The sequence below is a fragment of the Poecilia formosa genome, unplaced genomic scaffold, assembly GCF_000485575.1.
Source record: "Poecilia formosa unplaced genomic scaffold, Poecilia_formosa-5.1.2 Scaffold76, whole genome shotgun sequence".
Classification (NCBI taxonomy): Eukaryota; Metazoa; Chordata; class Actinopteri; order Cyprinodontiformes; family Poeciliidae; genus Poecilia; species Poecilia formosa.
In genome coordinates, this window is record NW_006800015.1 from 79,384 (window position 1) to 106,384 (window position 27,001).

Genomic DNA, 27,001 nt, shown 5'->3' on the forward strand with positions numbered 1-27,001 from the left:
GTAGCAGCAGCAAGTGAGGGAATAAGTAGCCAAATCTGAATTTACGTGCATGCTCAGATGGGGGTATTTTATTTATTTATCCATGCAGTTGCCTGGGCTTTCTTAGCTTTTTACCAGCTGACATCACATGATCATCTGAATTTGACCGGATTGTCTAACAAACATAGTCAAATTGGATTATGGGATTGGATTGGTACAAACTGTATCGTTTCATTATATATTCCTATATAATCTAATCTATATAACAAAGATCTCTTTTCTAAGCAATGTGGCTCAAAATTACATTAATAAGGCATTGGCATAGAATTTTAATACATTATTTTCAAATGTATTTTTTTTTTCATTTTATTCTTATGTATTTGTCATTTTCTTAACTAATTCAAATATTTTTTTAAAAATCAATAAATGTTTTCATTTATTTAATGTATTCCTTTAAGTTTCATAAAGTGATCGGATATGTACATTCAATATGTCATTTATTTAATGGCATATTGAATTTTGGTCCTCAATAAATAAATGCCATCTCAATCAAGTTTTGGACAAGAAGCTCTTATTTTTCTAGTTGCACCAGAGTAAAAAAGCAATCATCAAACATGTGTTGATGTTAATGTAGGGGAAAAAAAAACAAAGACAATACTAAAGCACAAATGTTCAATTCCGCTCTTAGTGTTTTTATGGATTTTACATGAAAGTCTATAAAATACACTGAATAAAAGAGAATAGTCCAAAAAACATTTTTTTTTTTATTACCTGGAGATTCACTTGCCAGTGCCCTGCTAATGGTTTTGATCTCAGAGGCAAATGGCAAACCATCAGGAAGCATCTCAGCAGCATTTGTCAGGATATCCATTGATGGCCTGAGGAAAACAGTACCGAAAATGTTTATGTAACCCAGACTACCATACAACACAAACAAGGAAGAATAAGTTAGACTTATCATTGTTTGGACTGGAGAAAATTGTAGAGTACACAACGATTTTCTTTCTCTGGCTAACCTCTGAAGGAACACTTACGTCTCAAAGACTTGAGGATGAGTGAAGAAGGCAAACATCCCAAGGGTGGCGTCAATAGTGTCTTCTCGCGAAGCGTTCAAGCTCCACGGCATGCCTCTTGTTGCTCCCTTCATCACAATATTCAGATCGGGATTCGAAAACAACACATGGGCTGTCTCCGTGATGTCTGCTGTGGTCGGAGGGACAGAGACGGCTCTGAACATGGCTGGGTAGTCGATTTGAAACATATCGATGATGTCGTTCACAGGGTCTCTTGTCATCATCACTGACAGGTCTCGTTTCCGCCTGTTCCTCCCGTCATGGTAGCCGCTGGACGTTGGGGTTGGAAGACCACCAGTGCTAACAAACTGGTGAAAAGCTGCAAACATGTTCCCAACCAGCTCTTCGTACACTGCAGTATCCACGTCCACACTCACTCTGGTCAGAATAGACAGTGGGAGTCTGACGATTCCGTACATCTTGGAAAGAGCCTGACTCAGCATTTCCAGTCCAAATGTTTCGGTTGAGGCCAGCCACACGGACATCTCGTACACGCGCTCCACCGTCAAGTAAGTGCCGTTCGTTGCCAGGAAGTGCTCCATGGCCTGGTACACCACAGGCGAATGTCCAAAAGCCCTTGTATCGACAATCAGTTTAATTATCCTTTCCACTGTGTCAGCGAAAAAGGCCAAATTAACTCCAGAAGCATTTCCTGACACCATGGGGAAGATGTCATTCAAAGTGATGTTGGCAGAGGTTAGGAAGATCACTGCTGCCTCTTCAATGAGCTCCTGGGATGAGCTGCTGCTTTCAGTCAGATGGTAGTTGGCCAGAACGTGGTTCAGTGCTTGGAACGCAGCTTCAACGTAGGGCTGAAGGAAAGGAGCCTCATCAAGCAATTCATCTGAAAGCTGTCTGATGGAAACCAAACTGTGGGAAGAAGACATTTGATGAATGTCAAAATGTAAACATGTTTGCATAACATAACAACCTTTGTTTTATTCTAATTCTTTATTGCAGTGAATCCCAAAAACCGTTCTTTATTCCTTTTCAGATTCGGAAAAAAAAGACATTTCCAATCTCGCCCTTCATCCTTAGGAACAGATTAAAGAGCTGTAACTCATGTAGTTAGACCTGTTTGATTTCCTGGGATACTCAGATTATGATCCTTATCCCCATGCCCGGCTCATTAATGGTGCCGACATAAAACGAGAAATCAATTTTAAGAGGAGAAGAAGGCTGAATCACAGCTAAGCTACTATCTATTCAGACCTGCCTGTTTTCAGGCAGACCAACGTTAAATTAATCAATTTGAATGCAAATGCGACCACTTCAGCTCCTTGTGTAATTATGTATGAATCAAATAGGTTTCAGTGGTGCTTTGTGGATAATGTGGTCACAGCAAATTAAGTATTAGGTTCATGGTGAGTTCATGTAAGCTGCAGGTGAAACTGTCTCTAAAGGTCTGTGCTCTAAACAGAATTCGATGGAAATGTTTTCTTTTGTCGCCGCTGTACAGCACATCTTTTACTGATTACGCCGTAGTCAGGGATGACCTGATCCGATCCCAGGTTTCAGCCCAGAGTCCTGATCAGGGCACTTTTAATTAATCAGTATTAGGCGTGTTCGACAAAACTCTGGTTCCCAATATTTGTCATTGATCTGTGTCTCTGATTATGTCAGCCACTTCCCCAGCGATATTAGTTTTACGCAGCCAATTTTTCACAATTACAGCCTGCTTTTATTAGCACAGTTTGAGAAGCTGTATGAAAGTTTACGCACGTTATTTTGGTCACCAATCACCAATTTTCAGCTTAGAAATGAAGCTTTTTTTCATTCTTTACAACAGCTTTCAGAGTGGGAGAGAAGCTGCAGCCGTTCCCTCTGTCATGAGTCATGTGACCTGCTCTGTCTGATGTGCTTAGACATCACACACAGCTCTTTAACACCATCCTTTAACTTCCCAGTCATTCAAAGCAGTGCATGTTCCCTGGAGCAGAGAAAGGACAATACCGTCATCCTTCTCAACAAGGTAAATCATGCCCAGATAAAGGAAATGAAAGTTGTGAATAAGTGATATAAGGTGGTTGAGGTTGATCATATGGGGTAACCAACTTCTATGCATAGGATGAATTTGGATTGGGGTAAAAAATATAATAGTTTCCACATATGATTCATGGCTAAATAAAGATGATTACGAAATAACCTTTAATATCCTACAAAGAATACCTTCATGACCATTCATTATTTTGATTGTTTTCAAAGGAGACCATCTTTGAGAGCATAATTAGCTGGAATCGCACTGAAATATGTAGCAAGGTGAATAAAGTCATGTCAAAAAAAAAAAAGAAACATGCTAACACTAGCCGAACACTGAAGCGAATATCATTATTCGCTGTGGGTATGCTGAGTCAGAAACATGTTTAGAAACAAATGCACATTATAGGAAACATGTTAAGTCACAGTACAGCAGCTATTTTAATTTAACTAACCCATGTTGGAGCAGCATACTGAATCTGACCTACAGAAACTCTGGTTGGAACAAAAATATCTGACACTGTAAGCAGAAAGAGGAAAGAACCGGAGAGGCTGCTGCATCTGGAAGCTAGCTGGTGAGTGAATTGTAATACTGATGAAACGCGATGTATAATTTTACAGCATTTTACAGCTGCTGCGTTGAAGTTAACGAATATGGCTTTATTAGCTGCAATGAAGTGTTGCGCTGCGATTCTGCATTGGCTGATGACTAAAATAACTCGGATTGGTGGTTGATGCAGTAGTTCCCAGTCAAACTGTCCTCAAACTGGTTGGTTAAATCCCATAAAGGTTGTTTCTGTTTAAAAAAAAAAAAAATTAGCAACGTTATGCTCCTTTTTTTCATTCTATATTTTTCTCTTTTGAGCCATTTACCATGGGGAAATTGCTTGGGTTTCCTGGAGACCTAAACAGACCACTAAGTTAATTTGATATGATTTACTGTCAAAACAGCTCTTAGTGAGTTGAATTATTATCGCCAGATTCAACACCAACACACTGTTTAGTGATTTCCTTCCTTGAGAGCACCCAAATTATAACAAGAGTAAAGAGCACATCGTGTTAGGAACAACATAATCCAATTGTGGCTGACCTGCTTTGCAACTGCATGTCCTGGAGCAGCCAGTACCAGGATATGTGTCCCTCGTAGCTCAAATGCATCCCTGTCAGCTGCAGGAACTGGCTGGAGAGAGTCTTGATGAACTGTTGTATCACATCTGTGCGGTTAATGCTGACGTGATAGAGAGACTGTAATGTTTTGACAATCCTGCCAGCTGCCAAGCTCACACTTATTGGTTCCATGCCCATGTGCTGTGTAGAAGCATGCAGGAGAAAAAAAAAAGAGTGTAAGAAGCGAGACTATTTATTTCCCGAGTGACAACACTGCCACCAAGTGTTGAAACTGTTTTTTTTTTGTGTGTGTGTGTGTTTTACAAACACATTTGCAGTTTGCATTTTAATTTGCCATGCTCCTACTCACGCTCATGTTCAGGTGGGACAAGTCAGTGATTGCTGCTGCGTAGGCATCCAAAACAGGCTGCAGGCCGGTGCTGCACCAGATGGCAAATGTGGAAAGGTTTGCCCCTGCTGCCTCTGCAACAGGCTCCCAGGCTTTAAGGGCGTCGCTGCAGTTCAGTGGGCCACTTGCCTACAAAGACAAAAAAAAAAGGAGAAACAAATCTTATATCATGTTCCATAGAATGTTCTAATAACATGCAGAAAAAAGAACATTGTGCCCAAAACACAAAAGGTTGTAAGGAGGGGGTGGCAGGGGGAAGATCCTAATACCTCTTCTTTTGAGGTTTAGAAAGAACAAGGGATAATTCTCCCACAGGTATCTGTTTTTCATTGTGTTACTGTTATACGCCCACATAGGCACTGTATAAATCACAAACACCAAAGTGCCATGTCGTCTCTTCCATGTCTAGACTCTGAGGGTATTTACATGTTTTGCAAGATAAGACACATACTTTTCTCCACTGTATTGTGGTTTTATCATGATAGGGACAATAATTAGGATGGCTCTTTTTGGAATAATTTTATACTTTAATTTGATGAGGAAATGTGCAGGTTCAGACAAAAACACCAAGGAAGATGGTAACACTAAATTTTCTGTTGCTGTTAAAAATTCATATTTTACAGAGCAACTGAGGGAAATTCTAATCATGGCAGAGCAGAATTAGTATTCTGGCAAAGACACTCCGACATTAAAAGTTAAAAAGCACCCTAGGATCTGAGCAGCAGGTTGGTAAAGCTTAAAGTTCATATGATATCATTTGTTTATCCTCAATAAAAGACTCAGATGGGTGTTGGCTATTTCACCCCTCCACCATTTTTGTACATTTGCAAATGTACCCAGCTTTTGCAGGGATGAAATTGGGAAAATGATAACCTGCAAAGTTCATACCAACCATGAATCAATTTGTACCAGCCAGAGGAACTATTTCTACTCACTCTGACAACCACATAGCAATTTAGAGTTATTTTCCATAACCCAGTCAATGTGGAAAATGTGGTTGTAGGACTCCAACAAACATCACCTTGAGGCCAAGAGTTACTTTAATTTGACACAAATACTGGCTAATTTGCTATTTTTAATGAGAGTAATGCAAAGTTTTTAGGTAACATTACAGAATGTGATTTGATTAAATAACCCGTGGGATTTGAGCGTTTTTATGACAATTTATCTCTAGAATTTCTAAAAAGATGAACCAGAGCACTGGCTTCATACGCAGCTCCGCTAGATTATCATCTCCCTTCAGTCCTCCGTCTGGGATTTCTCCCATTGAGTTCGATTTTTCTGGTTGAACTTCAACTGGGTCAATCAGCGAACAGAAGGTGTTGTTGTGAAGCGGAGGACGTGAACAAAGCCATTCAGTTTGTGTTGGCAATGATTTCAAATGCTGAGCAATTTAAGTCAAAGCAAGAGAAGTGTTTGAGACATTTTATTGCTGGTGAAGACATAGCGGCTAAGAGGTTGGTTTTTACATAAAAATATGTAGCTATGAAAAAAATTAATATGCCAGTGCTTGACTATATGGACACAAAATACAGGCTGAAAAGAGCAAAATGGCAATTGCGTATATATTAATCGTGGCTTCAATATTTCAAAGGGCAAAATAACCCAAAGTCAACTCAAAGTCAGGTAAGCTAGAATTTTTTTTTTTCGTGAAGCTATACATTGTAAAAATAAAAGGTTTCTCTTTCACAGCCACATGTGAAAGGGAAACTATTTTGATATTAGAATGTTCTTGTTTCTTAGAAAAAAAGATAGATAACAAAACCAGCGCACACAACAGAAACACTTTTGGAATCTTACTTTTTACCTAGAGAGTAGATTTTTCACAAATATATGTAGTGTGAATAGTTTATAAATAAATTCCTGCTTGCATGCAACCATCAGCTATTATATATCCTGAAAATGTGTAATTTGGACTGTTTACCACTAAAGTCATACCCACATTATATTCCAGTGTGACAATACTGTCTGTCTCAAACCTTGTTGAGGTAAATAGATGTCCAGGTGCCTATTCAAGCCGTTGGGACGGACAGATTAAGTTGCAAAAACCAAGATAGTTTTGATACATTAATCAGATGTCTGGAAGCGATTGAAAAATGAGACGTGAGACACAGATGAGAAACGGCTCTTGTCAAGTGCAACAATGCATGACAGCTGGTGTGATAGCTTTGTTGTCCACCTCAAACAAAGACATGTAGAAAACCATAACAAAAGGAAACTCTGCAAATGATTGTGAAGATTCAGAAAAGCTGACTGACCTGCTGGGCTGCTTGAAGAGTTCCTTGTATGGCAAGCTGCATTCCTTCTGTGAGCTCAGACATGTTGAGATGACTGGTGTTCACAGCCAGCCCAATGTCTCTCATCAGGGCCACCAGGGGCATCTGAAGGCTTTGTAGCATGACTGAGAAGAAGAAAAAGTGAAACTGACAAATGCAAATTACCTTTATAAGCTAAATGAAAAAATGTACAGGCACTGTTCCTTTATGCGTTTTAGTTAGAGATTAATAAAGATCAGATAATGTGTAGGAACACCGATGCATAATTGAGATAGTGCTGCCGACTTCTTCATTTTCTCTTAGATTAAATATGACTACCTCTATCAAAGTACCTACATCACATCATTTCTGTCTTTTTTTTTTTGTTATTTTACTTGGGATAAACATAACTGGTGGCGGCCAAAATCAGATCAGGTCAGGATTCACAGAAAACGGGACGTTGTTACAGAACAAAGCAGCCTTGTCTGAGCCTTTCTGATACTAACTTTTGCTGACATGCAGATCAAATAATAGAACAGTTTGAAAAGTTTCAAATCCCTCGGTGCAATTTCCTATATGAATATATTCTGGGATGAGGCAGTTTTGAAAGTCAAAACACCACTGGTGACCCCAAGGGAGAGCTCTGCGAAGGAGATGGTAATGCACCTCCAGGTGCTTTGAGTAGAAAAGCTATTTCACATGTCTTTACTTTTAATTGCTTCCTAAAAGTTTACCAGAACCCTTAATTTATGTACGCTTTCACAAAACATCCGTGAAAATCCACAGATATGATGAGAGTTGTGTTCTTGCAGTAGGGGTAGGCGTCTGGAGGTTAACTTGTAACTACATAAAACAATACAAAAAAAGATATGGAAATATATGGAGCAATGCTGAATCAAAGTTCTCCCTTTTTTGCTTTTACCAATGTTGAAATAGTTTTTTAAACAAGGGAGAACAAGACAGTTGGAAAACAATGTCTGGAGTGGACTTAAATTTGGACAAGAAACATCTTTAGTGAGACTTGAGCTAAATTTCAACACAATATTTGCACTAAATGTTGTACATTTGCAAAAAAAAGAACTATAAAATCCAAATTAGTTAAATAAAACTGGTGTACCAAGTGAGCATTCAGTCAAGATTACAGTTAAAATTGTCCGTCAAAGCTCACATAATCACTGGAATCATTCTGTCTTGTTAGACATGTTTTGACCATGTGTTTGTTTGCCTGCCTAGTGGCGATAACCTTAATTTAACAAACTATAATTTAGGAAAATTGGCCTGAGTGAATAGAGTTGCTGAAAGGGAAGTGCCTGTTTAGTTTTGTGAATAATGTAGATGTTTAAAATAGCAAAATAAGGCTTTGAGGCAAGATTGCGTACTCTTGGCACAATCGAATTTTTAGATGACTTGCACAATGTGTGTCTTATTCCTTTTAGCTATTTAAACAGGCTTCGTCTGGACGAGTCAGCAGTTTGGCTGAAGACTTTTTTGTGTGTGTCTGTTGTGTCTCTTGGTTCTCTCACCATTCTCTGCTTGCATGTTCTTCAACACAGCTTCAGCCAGTTTTTCAAAAACAGGCATGACAGATGAGATGTTGCTCCAAAGGTCTTCTTCTTCGAAAGTTGACAGTAGGCCTTCCAGCATCTGTTCGAGGCTGGTGCAGAAGAAAATAACATTTGGTTAAGGCAACTTCACCTGACTGTGAACTGAGGGAGAAAAAAAAACCCATAATCTGGCACAATCAGTTTTAAGGGTATGGCTTCAAATAACTTGAAAATACCAGGTAATTATTTCTTATATCTGTGTACATTGCTCTGGATAACTGCACTTACTTGTCCCATGTGTCTTGATTTGCATTCCCAGTCATCACCTGCTCCAAAGTAGGAACAATAAGGCTGAAATTGTCCATAGATGTTGAAGGTGGGCCTTCTATTGCAAGTTGCAGGAACATTCCCACAAGTTTGGTCAGCTGTCATTGAACCAAACACACACAATTAGGCATAACTTTATTATTACCTTTGTTGCAAAGGTTCTCACACTAGATGTATCAGACCACATAAACTGTACCTTGCTAATAAGATCTGGTAAAGTTTCCATTGACGTTCCCTCAAAACTCTCCCAGAGAGTCATGTTACCTGAAATTATATGGAACGTTTTGACAAAGTCAGCTTAAATTTGTAATGCTCATTATGCAAACAAATATCAGAAATCATCAGGATTTAACATGACATCTCCCCAATAATTACACTAAGAAGCTGACTTACCTTGGCCAGAGTTCAAGATGAAGTCCATTATCTTAATGAGGACAGAGATGGAGTATTGAGCTGTGGAGTTTGGAGGCAGGAAGCTCTCGATGGCCTTCATCTCATTCAAAATTCTTGAAAACAAAGCAAAAAACAAAAACAAAAAAAACAATAGTACTTTCCATATTAGTATTCCCCTTGAAAAGGTTAAAATATTCTTTTCAACTATTTTATTTGGTTCGTTTTACCACCAGAAACAAGTCTGATATAATGCTTCCTTTCTACAAATACATTTTATTGTTTTATCATTAGTGCAATAAATACCAGAGCATATCAACTTAATCCTTTAAGTACATATCTGCCATTGAAAATTTTGTACAAACCATTTGTCAATGATCTATCAGGGATGCTTTATACCTGCTGTGATAACCAACAATTATTTTTCTTTATACTACACATAATCTCTTGAAAAGAAATCTATTTATGTTACTCCATCAAATGTCTCCCTGCTGGAGTCCATATAGAGTTACCAATATTTTGGTAGGATCAATGGTCATTATTTGTCACATTCTATGAAAGGGCCAAAAAGGATCAAACAGGGGCCGGAACCAAAATAAAGTTTTCAGATATTATGCAAGTGAAACGATATCTAAACATTTTCATTTCACATTTGTTTTATTTTATAATTTATGAAAAATACTGACCTACAAAAACAAAAACGGATGGCTCATGGTTTAAATTAACTGGTTTAAATGGAATAAGGATGGAACAAGTTTGGGATGAATTGTCAGTGCAAAAGGACAGAATGAGGGTCTGAATTGCCAAAGTGGTAAACTGACCCTGCAGGGGATGTTTTCTCCTTACTTGAAACAAAATAAGATATTGCTTCTGTTCACAGCTGACTTTACTGAATTAATTGCATGACAGGCCATATTTGGTTCAGACAGCAAGACACCCCAATTTTAAACGGCTAATTTTAAAGTCAAATATTTTTGCTCAACTATTATTTTCTAATCAAAGTTTTCTCATATTTTTTTCAACTGTGAAAACAAGCACCGTGATCATTTTACCCCATGAGAATTAGCAAAAGCAGCACCATTACTCACATTTGATTCCACTGATCTGGCCCGCTGGATGTAGATGCACTCTCAAAGTATGTAGTGAGCAGTTCGATTATTGGCAGCAGATATTCCGCAAAGTCTTTCAGAATTGTTTGTTGGATAACTTTCTCAGCTCTCTCCAGGATGAGTAGGGAAATGTTCCGTGACGAGGCAAAACTCATGCCCTGGTTAATAATAAGAGTTAGAGAACCTTCCACAATTCCCAGGATGTTCTGCTGCACAGCAGGTGAAGGGGGCCCCATGACTGGACCAGGGATCTGCAGGACTCTGTGGACGCCACTTAGGATCGCAGCTATAAAGTCATCGCTCTGAAATTCACCTGGTTGCTCTGCCATTCTTATGGCATTGTTGAAAGCCTCTGTGATGTTGGTTATTGTCAAGAGGAATGCTGCCACATCTTCGTCTATCAAAGGAGCTACTGTCTGTAGCAGAAGGTTTAGGTCTCTAACAGGGGTGGAAAACGTCGTTGAAGAGTTTCCCCACTGGAGCATGCTAGAAAGGAGGAATGGGACGTTTGGCTGTTTTATCCATCTCTCAATGAGGTCAAGGTAGAGTCTGATTTGAAGCTGAATAGAGTGCAACTGTTTCACGCCTGGAATGTTATCCTGAAGCTCCATGATGGTGTTTGTGTAGTTCAACAGGTGGCGAATGATCTCAATTGTTGTTTGTCCAATGACACTCAGGTCTGCGCCATCCAATGGGTACTGAAGGCTGTCCACCAGGAGCTCAATCTTCTCACTGACATACAGGGTGAACTCAATCTGAGACAGCTGGGCTGCCACTTGAATCCTCATGATGTGGAAAAAGTCACGTAGGAACCCTGAGACTGAACTGTTTCTGGTGATCGTTTCCAGCTTTGTCAAATACCAATCCACAAGCTCCAGGAAGACTTTCTGTGTATGAAGCGGGTCCTCCATTGAGGTAGTATTGAAGCGGTTAAATGGCCCCATGTCAGTGATCAATTGTATCAGTTGCTCCACCATTGTGATTTCCACATTGATATCTGAACTGTTCTGTTGGTTGAGTTGAAGTATCGTCTTGATATTGGTCAAGATGGTTTCCAAGGCTTGCACAACAGCAGTGTTAGGATCGGAGCTGAAGTCCACTTGGTTGAAATCTCTAAGAGTTTCTGTGACAACATCTGAGATGACAGACAAGAGGGTTGTTTCGTTTTGGAGTGCTGGTGTGTTTGCCAGAAAGCTGCTAATGTCATTTATCAATCCAAGAAGACAGTCCGATGTCATTGTCAGGTTCTGCTCTTGTCCAGAACACGTTTTGTTCATGTCAGTGAAAATGTTCACCATCTTTTCCACCAGATCGTTCAGGTTGGAAGCTCCAGCAAGTGTTGCAATTTCATGAAGATCGAACCCAGTTAGGTTTGACTGCTTCAGAATGTTCTCGAGACTAGATGTTGTGATGTTTTGCATCTCTGTGACTAATTTCATGAAATAAAGGGTCTGCTTGAATGTTTCTAAACGGTCTGCATCATTTGGTGACAGCATGAGCGAGAACACTATTGTGCTAAATTCTTCCAGCTCCTGGCTCCAGGGGACATTGCTGGTCAGTGTCACTGTGACAGATGCATCTCCACCCACTGCAAGAATGGATTCTATTACGTTATCAAGCAAAGTAAAGATTTCTGAGACTCCTTCCAAGCAGTTATTGCCTTCTTCACATTTGGGGACCAAATTCTGCAGAGCTTTAAACTTCTGCAGAAAGTAAGTAGCATTTTCCTGAACATAGGGCGGCAGGAATGCCACCAACTTCTGAATGATAAGGTCCTGGGCAACATCTGGTCCAACCTGAGTGAGACCCTGGGGGTTGTCAGGGTTGAGTAAGTTAAGAAGGTCCATGACGGCAGCCTGAAGGTCAGTGACTTGAGCAGCAGTTAGTTGGCCATTGGTTGACAGAAGATGCTCTATTTTTTGCTGTCTGAAGAGAGAAGTTACAATCTCTTGAAGCTGGCGTAAATATCCAAGAATTATGTTGGTTGGGTCACCATCTGGAGAATCAGCTAGTGTTTTCAGAAGCTTCATGGCACCAAGGATGACTTCATCAAAGGACTGGTTGGTGAAACCGTAGAGTGCCTCTTTGAGGAAGGCAGCATCTCCAGGTTTGATGGAAGCTGAATATGTTAGCAGACTATGTCTCAAGATGTCAGAGAAAGAAAGTGTCAGGTTACTCTCCAAAGACAGGAACTCCATGATTAACTGCTCCAGTCCTTTCATTGCTAAGTCGGTTTCTCTAGAGGTGAATATCTGGGGGTTGAGCCTGATTATCTGTAAGACTGCATCGAGCACTGTGGAGGCATTAACCGGAACACTTCTGAAGAGCAGAGGCTGGAGTGGTTTAAGACCTGCGGATTCTAGCAAATCACTGATGAGTGGACCTATGATGGCAGGGTCTGAGATATTTTGGTTAGGCAGAGCAATGATTGTTTGGACAAAGCCATCCAGGTCCAGAACCAACTTAAGGAGATGGGCAGAGAGTGCATCTCCCTCTTCAATCCTATGTTCTAAATACGTGGCTGTCAGGTTTTTGTAGACTTCCCCGTACACGTGCTGCAGCAGACTCACTGTTCCTCTTAAAGCACTATAAGATAGAAAATAAGAATAAAAAATACGATTAGCTATGTTCATTTAACAACATCAACAACGATAAAGCAAGAAAACAGTATAAAAATGAATGTGGAAACCGAAAACGTCTGAGAAGAACAAGTTCAAACAGGTTTGTCAGCTGCCACAACAATGACCTTCATCTGCTCACCACACTGTTGAAGTGGGTCGATTTTTATTATATGTTCTTATGTGTTTTTACATCACCAATGTGTATTATTCTTTACTTTATTTGTAAAAAAATAGCTATGGGAATTTCTAATTTCCCTATAATTAAAACTAAAATCTTATCCTATTTAAATTTGTGAACTCAGTGGTTCATAATTTGTGTGTTTATTAACTATCTCACTAAACTCCAAAAAACTTAATGAAATTTTGGAGCTCAGTGAAAGAGAAATTCAAAAATGAGCAAAAGAACAAAACAAATCTTTATTATCTTGGTTGCTAACCTTGGCAGAGGTCTGTATCCTCAGAGCTGTGCCTTTATGTGTTTATGTTTTGCTTTAGTTTTTTTGCCCAACTGGAATAAGGAGTTTGTCCATGTATCTCGTCCTGATACTGTCTAATGTCTGCTATTTCTTGTGACATCATATTTTCCAACCGATAAGACTGACAACAAACATAGATGTAGCATTTGACAAAAATAGCAGTGTTTGATAAGACCACAGATAACCAATGCTTAAAAGCTTTTGAATGTAAAGCAAGTCCACAGGGAGACAAAGTTGTCACATAATTATCTCATATAATGAAGAGAAACAATTATCTGACTTACTTCAGAAGGACCTCTTCATTTGGTGACATCACAGCATCCGTTGCTGCTTTGACAAACTTCGACCACTCCAGATCAGTGTTACAATGAAGGGCCATTGAGTGGGCATTGACGCAGCCTAAAAATAAAGTAAAAAAAAAGAGAAAAAAAAAATACATATGTTTTTTTATTATTACTGGTAAACATCTATTGATTACTGTATTTAGGAAAATTATCCTGGCTCACAGTAAATATAGGTTAGTTCAAAAGTATCCAGGTGGTAGATGTACATTAGAAGTTATTTTCAGTCGACCAATAACCTCTTATCTAGCAGCAAATGACACATGCATCTTCATGAAAGACAAGACCATGCACAACGAGTATCAATTCCAAATTTATTTTACATTTTTAAGGTTTCTAATGTTTTCAGTTGATAGAAAGGCCTTTATTGCCATTGCAGGTATCAAACAATTCGTATAAATTCTTATAAGATTTTTGGTATTTTTGACAATTTATCTTTTGTGATGATCTTCAAGTCTTTAAGGTTGGAAGGCCAGCTATTGTAGTCACCCTAATCATTAGATGCGTTTACTAATACCCGATTGCTACGTTTTTTTAAAAATGTGGTACAAGTACCATTGGTGGTGCTTGGACTGCCTATGTGATTTCCCAAAAAATGATTCCCAATGGTATTAGTTATTTTAAATGTAGCTAAAAAAAAAATCTAATTACCTACAATGTAGAGCTGCTAAAAGTCAACATCCAAAAGAATGAGCTGACAAGTACATTGATATTTGTTTATAAAGAAAGAGAAGTGGAAAACGATTGAGCAACTTTCCAGATCTCCTAGGAAACAATGTTCGGTTAAACTAAGAATGATTTTATGTTATTCAACCAAATTCTTCTGCTTTTGTAGAGAACGTTTGACTGAGCTCTTTTTAGTGACTCAATCGATAATTGTGTACAGGACACATAGTGAAATGGTGTCTGTTTATTTTTTTAAAGATCTTCATCTAGCTTTTTGATGACAGAAGAGAAACAAAAGAAAAGCAGCTGCACTCACAGTTTGGTGGGTCTTTTTCAACACCAGGTCTATAGTTCAAAATCCAGTAAGTGATGTGGAAGTAATCCTTCATGCTGGGCCACAAATCACTCTCCTCGAGCTCTTCTCCCAGGTTTTCCAATGACATGATGAGACTGCATAAAAAACAAAACCAAAGGCTTGTTTAGCTTGAAAGTGGAAGTGCATTCTTTATTTGTAACACCGTCATGGAAAGTTGTGCCACAACTTTCCACAGGTCTTGTTTTTGGAGCTATATCAATATGACTTGTAAATTTGTGAGTTGGAAACAATTCCAGCTCATGGTCATTGTAATTTAATAGCCTAAATAATATTCTGAACTGCTTTATTTTTAGAGCAACTAAAAAAAAAAAAAAGAAGTCCCGAACGTGCACTGAAAAGACATTGTAAAACCTTTGTTGAAGTGTCTCCTTGAAGTCATGTGTGTGGTGGCCAGGGATCCAGTTCAACCAGTAGTCTCGATCCAGATGGGTTATGAATCTCTGCAGAAATTCTCCAAATTGCATGCTGGCGTTGAACAAGTTGTTCCACTCAGAGAGCATCATGGGAAGTGTCAGGTTAAAGTCTGCTCGGCCTGTGAGGATGCAGTACACTTCTTCTGCCTGAAGGTAAAATATGACATTTTCAAACAAGATTCAAAATAAGAATATGAATTACACAATAAGAAGCATATTTAACACACTTTTCTCAAATTGTGAGAATTTAATTAAAAAAAAAATGATGCAAATCCTTTATAGAAGTTTCTAAAAATATTGAGTGACTTATACCTTTTGCACTACAGGATTCCAGTTCATCAGCAAAGCATGCTTCAGTGCAGGGATGTTTTGGCAGAACATAGACTTCCACACTTCTACCTTTACAGTCTTGGAGGACAGCAGCCACTCGAAGGGCTCAAAAAGTTCCTCACACTCCTCACACTCCACCGCCTAAAAAAATACAAGAAAAGTCTGTTGCAAGGTATATATTCCCAATGTTGTGTGACTGGTAGCTATCATATCTACTGAGGAAAAGAATATCAGCTGAAAGTGTTGTTAGACAAACTACAGGCTTCATAAACCTGAGTAAGACATAAGAATAGATACAATGTATATTGATTAATTTACATTTATTTAGCATAAGAGCAAACTATGTTGAATTAAAATAAAATAACCCTACCTCCTCAATGACTTCCACCACACTGTCTATTACCCGGCTAAACCAAGTTGTTGCCTCAGACTGGTTCTTCTGCAGCATGTGGTAGGTCATTTGGAGATTTTGTGCGTCTTCCAGGGCATTGCTCATCACTTCTGTAAGTATAAGCAACAAATATACAACGATGAGACAAACAACGGACTGGCTGATAATGTATTCAATGGAAAAGTGTTATCTTATGCTTAAAAATCGGATAATAAAATATACATTTCCATATTCAAGGGTACCCTTGTGTTATTCAGCTCTCAGTTTCTTAACACAGAAAGTATACATACCATTCAGAGATGTACAAGTCAATCAGAAAGGTTGTCATTATTATAATAGGTGTGTTAATCTTTTATTCATTGGAACTAGTCAGTTTTCACTTCATCTGTGTTTAATGAAAGTCTAAAAAGCTTTGTGTATCACAGTTAGATTAAGAATTTGGGATAATCTTAAACTTGTTTCACATTCCTTTGGATTTCAAAGTTCTACTTCTATAATAGAAACGGCCGCAGATTTTTTCCTCTCTTATGTCTTAGAGAGAAAAAAAGACATGCATTTTCTTTTTCTTTTTTTTTTTTTTTTAAAGAAAAAGCAATTGGGCTAAAAGAAAACCCCACCAATTGTTACGCCCTGGTAAAACTGAATGTATCATCATACAACAGTAAATGTTGAAGTGTGTGGTATTTTAAAAAAACAAATAAACAAACAAACAAACAAAAAAGCAACGTGACAATGCCGTCTTATAGCACCTGACTTGCTATAAAAAAATATTTTGTTTGCAGTCTTACTTTCTACAGTGACCAAAGTCACCCTTGCTGCCTTCATGGAGTGGAAGCTGGTTTTGAGAGCTCTCTGAACAACATTGTCCAAATCAGGATGAATTTTTGCAATCTCCAGCAGCACTTGAGCGACTCCCATAAACCTACCAAAGCAAAAAGTCAGACTCATTACTGAGGGGGAAATTAACAGTTTCTTTAACTTAACTAAATGACCAAAATTTGAAAATAATTTATGAACCTTGAAATCAACGGCTGCATGTAAAGAAGACATGTCCCTGTACTTACAGCTCTGCCTCGTCACTTTGTGGTTCTGCACCTATGCTGCGCTTTGACCTGGAGACTTCCTGTTTCCTTGACGATGAACCTCCCATGAGACTTTGCACCAGTTGTCTCACAAAGGACACATCATCTGCCGCCACATGCTTGGTCCATGCCAGGAAAACCTAGGGTTATAAATTTCACAAAATGTCCGTGACTTGTCAAGCGACTGCAGATGCAAAATAGCTTCCTCTATAATCTGGTACAGTACACCAAATGGTGACATTTATGTTTGAGTTGGACATTGGCCCTTTTAAAATAAAGTTCATTATCGGAAGAGGAAATCCTACACATACTTTTTTAAGTGAACAATTCCACATTAAACTTCTGCTTTAATCTTCAGTTTCTCCAAAAAGACAAATTAGTCGAGCAACATTTGTGATAAGTACAGGATGGGAAGAACAAAAAAAACTAAAAAAAAACTAAAATCTATGAGCATCTATTCCATTTTCTACCACACTTAGAGCATGTGTTACATCAGATATACACATCAAATGAGCTCATTTTTGCTGGACATCAGATGGACATAAAGTAAAAATATATCAAGGTTAAGTAATTAGGGAAGTTAAAAGAAGGACACGTGAGAAGTGTAAAGGTAAAAGTGAATAGAAAAGTAAAACGCTGGAAACACCCATAAATACATGTTTTTCTAAGATCAAAGCCATAAATTACAGTTCTGTTCCACCTACTCAAGGTAGGACACACCACTGACACCATTCCTGTTTTCAGCTCAGACCGATCAGGCTTGCAAAGATGATAACATCACCTGGAAGTTCAGTCTTTGCAGCTGTTGGCAGCATAGTCTATAATTAAAAATAATTGCTACAAATTTGATTGACGTGAGAGATGCTACCGATCATTGTGTCAACTGTTACTCATGGCAGTAAAATAGGAGCAGGCCGGCTGGCGTTATTACTGAACTGTGGGCTTTGCATTAGACAAAGAGAGATTTAATAAAAAATAAATAAATAAAAAAACCTGATGCCCAGTCTGACTGTAACAAACCTGAAAATAAAGCAGATGTTTTTATTTTCTGCTCAAAAGCTGAGGAAAGTGGTGAAATAACCTAGTGTGACTTGGTGGAAGCAATCTGTGCACATAATTACTTATAACAGCTTAAGATTAATAAAATATAAGACGTGTTCGCTACCGTCTTGCGAACATGCATATTCCCATGACTGCTAATTAACTTCTAATTAAAAGCACTCAAGGTTCCTGGTCTGTTAGTGCCAGAACCGGAGTTGCAAGTTTTTTTTTTTTTTTACATTCCACTGGGTATATTTAGCAACATGACACAGCAACAAAAAGAGAGGACGCAGAAAAAACATTCAGCAACTGGATAAATACTAATTTAAAATAACACCCTACCTCTTTTGCCACTTTGTCAGGACAAATCCAACTCAGGAGCATATCCACGGTGCCTGTGCTGCATGCTGCTGTTAACCACATCGTGTTGCTGCTGTTGCAGCACAAGTGAGAGCGCACCATGTCTTTGTCCCACATCAGCCCTACGGCCTAGAAAAGGGAGGACAGTTTATTGCATTCATTATTTGTTTATTCAGTGATGAGTGACATAACAACCCCCCCCCCACCCAGACAGTGAAGATTTGGCAAAACCTGCACTGCAAATTTAAAGTCTTCTTGCTCTTGTAAATGGGTTGCTTAATTGTCACTTGGGGGTAAAAGCTGGAGGAATGGGGGTTTAGGCCATATTGGTAACCCTGTGCCTGTAGTCACTGGTGCTGAGTTTACCTGGTGCAGTGGTATGTGAACCTCCTGTAGGATTCGTCTCACAATGTCACTGACTGAGTCACTCCTTAATGTGACAATGTCTCCAAGGGTTATCGAAACATCTAAAGAGATTTAAATCTCACATTAGCACGACAGTTCAAAAACATTTCCACGGCTTCTTTTTAAAGCATTATTAAAACAGCAAGAGATGGCATTCTCTTACATATTCAAATAGAATATGTGTTTTACAGTTACCTTGTCCGGGCCAGTTCTGGACATACTGGATGACGTCAAAGCTTTCTTCAAGCACTGGGTGTACCTTGCAGATGAAGTCAGCAGAGTCAGGGAAGGTCTTCTGGATGAAACGCAAAAAGCTGAAGAAAGAACGAGAAAATACAAAACTGTGAGTACAACAGGCAACCAATGAACCAGTGCACATATCCAGTGCATATCTGTAAAATCAAGTTTCTGTGCTTTTACATCAGTAAAATTATATTACCTCTTCATGTTTGTGAGTAAGGTTTGTGTGTTGTTCAGCATGTCTTCAAGAGAACTGGCAGAGAAGAGCTTGGGGAAGCCTAGGAGGGTTTCCCACATTGATGTCTCATTTTGCAGCTGATCGAAAAACATCACTGTCCCTCCTGCCAGCATTAGTATGTCATCCGGATCGGTTACCATTAGCTCTGTTAGTACCTGAGAGCAAAGGAAAACATCTGAACTGCTATGCAAAACTGGTTAGAAGAGCCATTAATCTATTAATTTCAAAAGGGACTGAAAGAACAGATCATCATTTTTAGTTTTTGCATGCAATTAAAAGGCCATTTGGCCTAAATGACAAACCTTAACGTACCTTGTTCAGTGTTTGAAGTGAGGCTTCTAACACAGTGTTGTTGGAGTTGCAGAAAGTTACCATAGCATGGGTGACTGCGTTGGGTGAGGTTTGGTTCATCCAAGGAAGTGTAACAGTGCAGATGGCTTTCTTAAAAATGTTCACTGACTCCATAATTGCGTTCATGGTTTCCTGCAAGACCGAGGTTGGAATTTGCAACAGTAAATAGGTATTCGATTCATTTACATCGATGTTAAACTTTGAATCAATTTATTATAATCAAGTGGAACAAATAAAATTCTTAAAAACAGACAATTAGTTTTCCATGTTTTCATACATTTCTACACAGTGATAAAAACAATGCTCTTTATTGTCTCGAGTACTTGTACGCACTGAATTGACTGAAGTTTTAATCATTCTATACTCTTTCAAGCCAATGAGAGACGTTTTGGAGTCTGTGTGGTCATTACATTATCTGTCCTCTAATTAGATATTTTCCTGTCATTAAACTTGCGGACACTCACCTGATCGGGCAGAGAGGTGTTGAGGGGAACCATGAAAGGAACATTTGTATAGTTGGCTCTGTTAGATGAACCTTTAAAATATAAATCCACAGTTCAACTCAAGGAGAATATGGAAGTCAATACAATAATCTGAATACCAAATAATAAAGTCAAATTACAAAGACTTCTACTTTCCTGTATAAGCAAATCTTAACCAACAGCGTGAGTAATTTATCCTTGTTGTTACAAGAAGAAAAAAAAAGTACAACATAAGTGTATGTAAGTAATAACATACCAATAAAGCTTTCCATGAACTTAACCAACTTAGCAGGGTCATTTTGAGTGTCACTGGGGAAAGCCTGGCTGAAAAACTCCTTCCCTTGCATCAGACTTGCCAATGGAGATGTATCTGGCAAAGGAGCAGACCTGTGATGCGAAAAATCAAATGAAATGACATCAGTTATATATTGATTTTCAGAACAGTGAAATCAGTCATTCCCATTCACGCGCACACGTGTGAAATGATATTTCTTCAACATGAGTGGAATATTGACAAAGTCTTGCGTATATTTGTAATGGGAACACAGCTATAGTCACCAGCTCTACATTAGGTAGTTAACGCAGCCATTACACAATCCCAAATCACAGAAAGTCCACCACAAATATTTTGAAGAAGCAGAAGGACAATTTTTTCATAAGTATTGTGCATAGACTAAAAATGAAATGAAATGTGTCCCAAGCTGGGTAAACACTGAGCCATAAAACAAGAGCGAGTATACTAGTCTGTATTGTGCGTAATATTTGCTATTCAAATGTTAAACTGTACTTTTTTCTAGATTTTGCAAGAATCTACATACTTAAATCTAAAAAACATATCATGACAATGACTATTGATTATTTTATTTTTATTGTCTTTTGTTGTTCTGTTTATTCTTGTTTATTATGGACCATATGTGGATCTGAATAAAAAGGATTGATTGGTAATGATAAGCAGCATTTTTTGTTTGCTTATAGAGCAGTCCTTAAGGTAAAACTAAGGTTATGCATTTTATAAAGCATGACTCAAACTTAATGCAGACAACCGGAACGACAACACAAACTAGTTTTTCTACCACCAGCATGAGGAAGTTGCATGCCATTCCAACGAATGGCATGCAACTTATTTTTTCTACTTTATCAATCAAATAAGAAAAGCAACTTAAAAAAATAAAACAGAAAAAAGAAGAGAAGCAATAAGTAAAGAGCTGTAGCCAGAGAAAAAGGATCAGAGCCAGTTTCTTCTATAAAAGATGAGTCTGCGGTGAGCACACAAAGTGTATTTGTAAAGGTAAAATAATGTAACAGACAGATTACCTTCGATCTCTTGATGACTTTGATGAAGATGTGTGCACCAGGCGGGATGTGTTGTGGCATTTGCTGTCTGTGTTGCAAAGAAGGGTCTGCAGGAAAGGGAAAAAGCCTGTGCTTGGTAGGTTCCTTGGTCCAACATAACCTAGAAGAGAGTTCGAAAAATGTTATAGTTGGATGTGGATGTTTAGAAGCAAAACCTTTAAGTATAGCAGTAACAAATTATAGGAGTTATTTATTTCTCATGTTTCATTTTGAAAGAACCTTTCATGAGAAACAATGTCAAGGATAAAAAGTTTTAGTCTATTGTGCTGGTGTTATGTCACTTTTATTCCTAATCACTGCAAAACGAACACCACCTTTTGTTAAGAAAAACAATCTCAGCTTTAGTACAATGGAAAACAAAAGAAAATGACGTGTGATGGCTGTGAAGATCAAGTTACTGTCAACCAGCTATCAGCACTAAATTAATGGAACCATGCTTTCCTGGAATTTATTCTGGGTAGCTCTTAGTGTTTTCTCAGTGACAGTCACAGTGATTGTGTGAGTCACTGTCAAACCCAGAGAAAAGAAGAGAGAAGAAGGGATTTCTGAAAAACTTGAAATGAAAACATGAAACGTCACAGCTTTTATTTGCCTTTATGTGCCCAGTTTTACTGAGTAAATAAAGTGTTGACAAAAGGAGAAGTTAATTGAAGAAAATGAAAAACTCATGAAAGCCAAAAACTATGTATTCATAAATAGATATGAAAGCAGTCTTTGCATTTGTTCTTTTACAATGTAGATGAACACTGATAAATTGAAGCATGCAGTTTACTTCATCACCACCATTGCTATCAAGAATGTCTTTTTTTTTTTTTTTTTTTTAAAGCTGGGACTATTTCAATACCTATTAACCAAAACAATAGATATTTTTTCTTCCTCAACATGAACAAATATTTGACTGTGAACACTCAAAGGAGTGTGTGTGCCACTCCTTCCTTAACTACAGATACCCAAAGGTTTTAAATAAATAACAGCATACAAATGGCAAGTCAATAGTTGTGTAGCAAGCTTTATTCTTAAGAGGAGTTGGTGTTTGAGTTTAATTGTTCATTTGTTTGCTCTGATTGAGAAACTTGAAAGTCCTGAAACATCAAGCTACTGACCTTTAAGATGTCAATCCAGAGTCCTACACTGAATAGCAGCTCAGTAAGTCAAGCGCACTTTAAATCTGGTTTCTCAACATTAAATAAGTCCTTCATAAAGACTTTGCAGGACAGAAGATAAATGTCCACTAATCCTGTGTTTTATTTTAAATATTCTCAAATAAACATGTTTAGCAACACTTGAAAAGCTATTAGAGATATAAGATACGTAAGATACATTTTATTTATTTATTCTTTTTTAGGGGGTGAGGAGTGGATATGTGCAATCTACCTTAAAGAATGGCTAGAAACAGAATAAAACATTGATTCATTCCTCTGCCTTTAGAATTTTTACATGATCTCGATGTAATGACGTTTGCTTTTCCAATACCTTCATTTGCTTTGCTTGGGCCTCTGAAATACTTTATTTGCTCCAGTTTTATACTCACATGTGTTTCTTACAATCGGAGGGAAATGGTCCCGAGTCACAGCGATGAGGATGAAGACGATCAAAGGCCAGGCAATCAGCGTAATGGACCACAGCTAGGATGACATCGTAGGCGTCAGTAATGGCAATCAGTTGGTTCATTTCCAAATTACACCTCAACAAAACGTTACATGAGACCTGCTTAAGTCTTAATGTAAATATCTAAGTGAAAGCGTCCACTACAGTGAAAAGTCACCCACCGGCTGTCTGATGATGCCCAGTCCATTCTTCCAGAGAAGAAGCTTCAGCTGTCTGAAGAACGCCATGTGACCAGGCAGGCTAAAAAAGTCAATCAAAGTTAAACACACATTGGTTCAGTGACATTCCCATTGTTACTTTTAGGCTAAAATAAATGGAAGTTTATAGAAAGCAGTAGAAAAACTTGGTACAGGATGTTTTGTTTTCAGCTACAACATATTTATACTGAAGAACTACGATGGATAAATGATTTCAGGACTGAAATTCAAAGCATATATTCATAATTAGCCATTTAAATGGTTTTCAAACTGTGTTTTAATGGTACCCAGATGAGATTTTGGTTCTGGTTAAAGGTAAATACAAATAAGTTATTATGGTAATTTATTTCTATTTGTTGTCTGAAGAGTAATGTTACTTGATTAACAAACTGAAGAAGGCCTTATTGAAGGAACAAGTGCTGGAGGCGGATGATACAGTTTTTATTTACATCTGAAATAAGTTACAAGTTCAAGCTCAGAAACAATTTGCCAATGCTCATTGACCACATTTTAGTAACAATGTAATTTCCCATAAAATTAGATTAGGTTTTATAGTATTTTGTGAATCAAAATACATATAAATCATCAGAAATGCAAATAAACAACAGCAAGTTTTATGGATTATAAGAACTCCTATTTCAGTAAAAGTTTAATTTCTAAATGTTCAAAAAATGTCATGTGATTTTTTTTTCTAAGAGTCAGACCTTGCCAAGGAGCATGTCATGATGAAGTGTTTTCCCGGCATTTATTTTAGGACAAAAACAAACAAACAAACAAACAAACAAACAAACAAACAAACAAACAAACAAACAAACAAACAATATTTTGAGAGTTTTCTCCAGACATTTTCTACGGACCTCTCCGTAACCTCTTTTTCTCCATTCAGTAATCATCCACAGAACATTTGGTAAGGTTTCTTTTTAACAATTTCCTTTAGACTTCCAGTCCACTTTAGAACAATCCCTTTAGAACAATCCCTTTAGAACAATCCTTTTCAACACTTTAGAACAATCCCTTTAGAACAATCCCTTTAGGGATTGTTCTAAAGTGTTGAAGGCGTTTTGAAGGTCCGAGTGTGGCAGTCATTACTGACTGCCACACGATAGAGGGGAGCTCAAATTAAGGGTGATGTCAAGGTGGACTTGACATCACCGCAATTATACAATTGTATACATACCAGTGTAAACAACCAGGAAGCTAATCAACAATTCTGGAAATGGTTTTCCAAAATACCAGGGGTGTAAAACTTTTCTTCATTTCATTTAAACTGTATTTTATTGACGGGTTACTTTTAAGCACAAAATCAAATGCAATGGCATGTAATAAAAACGTTTTCTTCAAACGATTTAGTCTTTTATGTGGCCATGGCTACTGGAGAAACTGTATCACTGTACCTAGTCTTCTTTAAAAGTAACAAATAATATGAGTGGAAAAACAGTTAAATTGACATAAGCATTTTCCAGACATCTTCAAGGAAAACAAATGTTCAACAAAAGCAACAAAGTAATTTTAAAGTAGTTAAACATAATTAAGAATGAGATAAGCAAACCACAGCTCTTATATAAAAAGTGGCATAGCTCTGTTCACAGCGAAAACAAATAAATGAAAAGAAAGTGAACTCTTTTTTTGTTTTCTTCTTTTTTAAATCAGCATTTAGAATTCACCCATGTGCTAAACATTTACATGCTATTACTTAATAATCCAACTTATTGTAAAAATAGAGTTTTGACCCACCTGAGCACTGTTGTCCTTGTAAATCAGTTAAATTGTTTGCTATCTGTGTGAAGTCCACGGGCTCATTAATAAGGACATCTTGCTGCAGGAGATGACCCCCTAGCAAGCTGCCCTTTCCATCAGTCGTTCCCTAAAGTAAACTGAGAAAAAATTTCCCTCAAAACAGGTCAAATCTAAAGCTCAGAACCCAAAACGTTCCCTCCGTGACTCCGCAGTGCCTGCAGCCGTATCAATCCTCACTTCATTAAACGCTCTTAGTTGTCCTGAGAATGACAAGCACCTCCTTTGTGCCAGTGGATCTGTGAAAGGGTGTGTACTCTTGCTGTGTTCTAAACAATGAAAGAAAAATCCTGCATTACTTCCTTGAACAAATAGACATAGTTAGAAACACAGAACAAGTAGAGTAGCTTTTAAGAACTTGTTTACATTTAAAATCACGGGATTGTATGTTGTAGATTTATAGAACACCTTATAACATGTATATAAGCAATAATTAGAAAAAAAGAATAATTCATAAGCCTATGGGTAAAACAGATTCATGGGAAAGGAGATGTGTGATGTGTACAATCATGCTATTATTCTACACAGTCCAAAGTGGCACAAAAGCATCAAGTTACGCCCAATCATTTTGTAGGCTGTTGTTGAGGCAGTAAAATTCTCCAGAGGAATTAGTCACACATTATCACAGGAAGAATCCACTGGGATAAATCATTTCTCCTTAATAGCTGAGAAACAAGATACACAAACACTAAATCATTGTAAAGTGACTGACAAAAGGAAGAAAGCTTTTAGAAATGGAGTAGCCAGCTATGTAAAGAAAAAGGGCAGGATTTCAGAAAAAAGAAAAACAAAATGGAAAGCATGTAATGTAAGTTGAACCACGTTTCCTTATACAGAAGTTGTATAACAGCATAGCGCTGCTCTGAAGTTTTATCTAAGTCTGGTAAAAGAGCAGCTGTCAAGCAAGCTGAGCAACAAAGACATTCTTTCCATTTCAGCTCTTCTGCAACAACGTGAGTCACTGAAAGCCTCAGGGTTGGGCCTTGTGGGGCTACAGGGGACATGTGACACCTTTGCTTTGCAAAACACCAAGAAGTCGTCCATCATTAAGGTAGATAGACCGGTTTTTTTATGCTGATATCATTATGTGAGGGTTAAAAGGCGTCACAGATCATGTAAAGCAAGGTGTAACTATACTGTTATTATTTTTTAACAAGAATTAACTTGTCTTAACAGATTTTTGAAGAATTAAGATGGTATATCAAAGTAAATAAATAAATACAGTCATATTAAATTAATATCATTAAGAGGCACATTTTTTTCAGTAACTTAATTCACTAACCCTTTATTTCTGTTCACTATGACGAGCCTTAACTTACAGCTAATGAAAACTTGACATTTTAGAGTAGAATATTACATAATACACATAACAAAATCTGTTTTAATACAGGAATGAGGGCTTTATGAAAAACATGTTTCACATCTGCACGTAGGTTGTCATTTTCAAATGGTATCTTTAACCTGTGTTAATCGAGCCTCACCAGAATGAATATTCAAACTGAACATGATTGTATAACAAAAAAAGTAAGCCAAATTTTTAAGTTTGGAAATCCATGTGAAAAACGGCTTAAATGTTTCCTCAGAAAAAAATAAAAAAGGTTTCATGTAAAATAAATGTTACATAAAATTAGTAAATGCAAAAATATTTTTAATGCAGAAATTGAATCTTTGCAGCCACAGAATTAATTTACTTGAGGTACAAGAATAAATGTCCAGAGTTTATAGAAGTGATTTATGAAGTTGGCTGTGATAAAAGCCAGTACAGGTTGCTTTATGGAGATGCTTACTTAATTTGCCAACACGACTTGGAACCTGCTCATAATGCCAATAGCATCACTTCTTGCTTAAATAATCTGGGAATTGATACCACAGAGAATTTGTGGGATTTCATAAAGAGAAAGATATCATTAAATATATCAACATTAGCATGGCCATTGATTTCCTGTGCAATTCCACTTGAAAAAAAATTTCTCACTTGCAGCACATTTTGAGCTTTCTCCCCTTGACTTGGATTGTCTCCTGTAGATTTTCTTTACGAGGCTAATTAGTGAACAGGAGGAAAAGTT

The 27,001-nt window shown here is 37.7% G+C and overlaps 1 protein-coding gene across 1 annotated transcript in view; it reads right to left on the bottom strand.

Annotated features, from left to right (window-relative positions):
- The window catches only part of LOC103140761 (uncharacterized), a 27,816-nt gene extending 2,588 nt beyond the window's left edge, over nucleotides 1-25,228 (bottom strand). The window contains exons 1-28 of the mRNA XM_007556037.2: nucleotides 24,876-25,228; nucleotides 23,106-23,184; nucleotides 22,868-22,961; nucleotides 21,298-21,436; nucleotides 20,240-20,370; nucleotides 19,966-20,036; nucleotides 19,463-19,633; nucleotides 19,112-19,305; nucleotides 18,868-18,986; nucleotides 18,634-18,734; nucleotides 18,250-18,396; nucleotides 16,849-17,006; nucleotides 16,573-16,706; nucleotides 15,764-15,894; nucleotides 15,376-15,534; nucleotides 15,002-15,210; nucleotides 14,591-14,724; nucleotides 13,552-13,666; nucleotides 10,150-12,756; nucleotides 9,065-9,177; nucleotides 8,868-8,935; nucleotides 8,633-8,769; nucleotides 8,324-8,454; nucleotides 6,804-6,946; nucleotides 4,507-4,674; nucleotides 4,120-4,337; nucleotides 1,014-1,922; nucleotides 751-857 (exon numbers count right to left, since the gene is read on the bottom strand). Of these exons, the coding sequence (XP_007556099.1) occupies nucleotides 751-857; nucleotides 1,014-1,922; nucleotides 4,120-4,337; nucleotides 4,507-4,674; nucleotides 6,804-6,946; nucleotides 8,324-8,454; nucleotides 8,633-8,769; nucleotides 8,868-8,935; nucleotides 9,065-9,177; nucleotides 10,150-12,756; nucleotides 13,552-13,666; nucleotides 14,591-14,724; nucleotides 15,002-15,210; nucleotides 15,376-15,534; nucleotides 15,764-15,894; nucleotides 16,573-16,706; nucleotides 16,849-17,006; nucleotides 18,250-18,396; nucleotides 18,634-18,734; nucleotides 18,868-18,986; nucleotides 19,112-19,305; nucleotides 19,463-19,633; nucleotides 19,966-20,036; nucleotides 20,240-20,370; nucleotides 21,298-21,436; nucleotides 22,868-22,961; nucleotides 23,106-23,171 (6,874 nt within the window). The 5' untranslated portion in view covers nucleotides 23,172-23,184; nucleotides 24,876-25,228. The remainder of the gene's footprint in view (nucleotides 1-750; nucleotides 858-1,013; nucleotides 1,923-4,119; nucleotides 4,338-4,506; nucleotides 4,675-6,803; nucleotides 6,947-8,323; nucleotides 8,455-8,632; nucleotides 8,770-8,867; nucleotides 8,936-9,064; nucleotides 9,178-10,149; nucleotides 12,757-13,551; nucleotides 13,667-14,590; nucleotides 14,725-15,001; nucleotides 15,211-15,375; nucleotides 15,535-15,763; nucleotides 15,895-16,572; nucleotides 16,707-16,848; nucleotides 17,007-18,249; nucleotides 18,397-18,633; nucleotides 18,735-18,867; nucleotides 18,987-19,111; nucleotides 19,306-19,462; nucleotides 19,634-19,965; nucleotides 20,037-20,239; nucleotides 20,371-21,297; nucleotides 21,437-22,867; nucleotides 22,962-23,105; nucleotides 23,185-24,875) is intronic.
- Nucleotides 25,229-27,001: the final 1,773 nt, after the last annotated feature.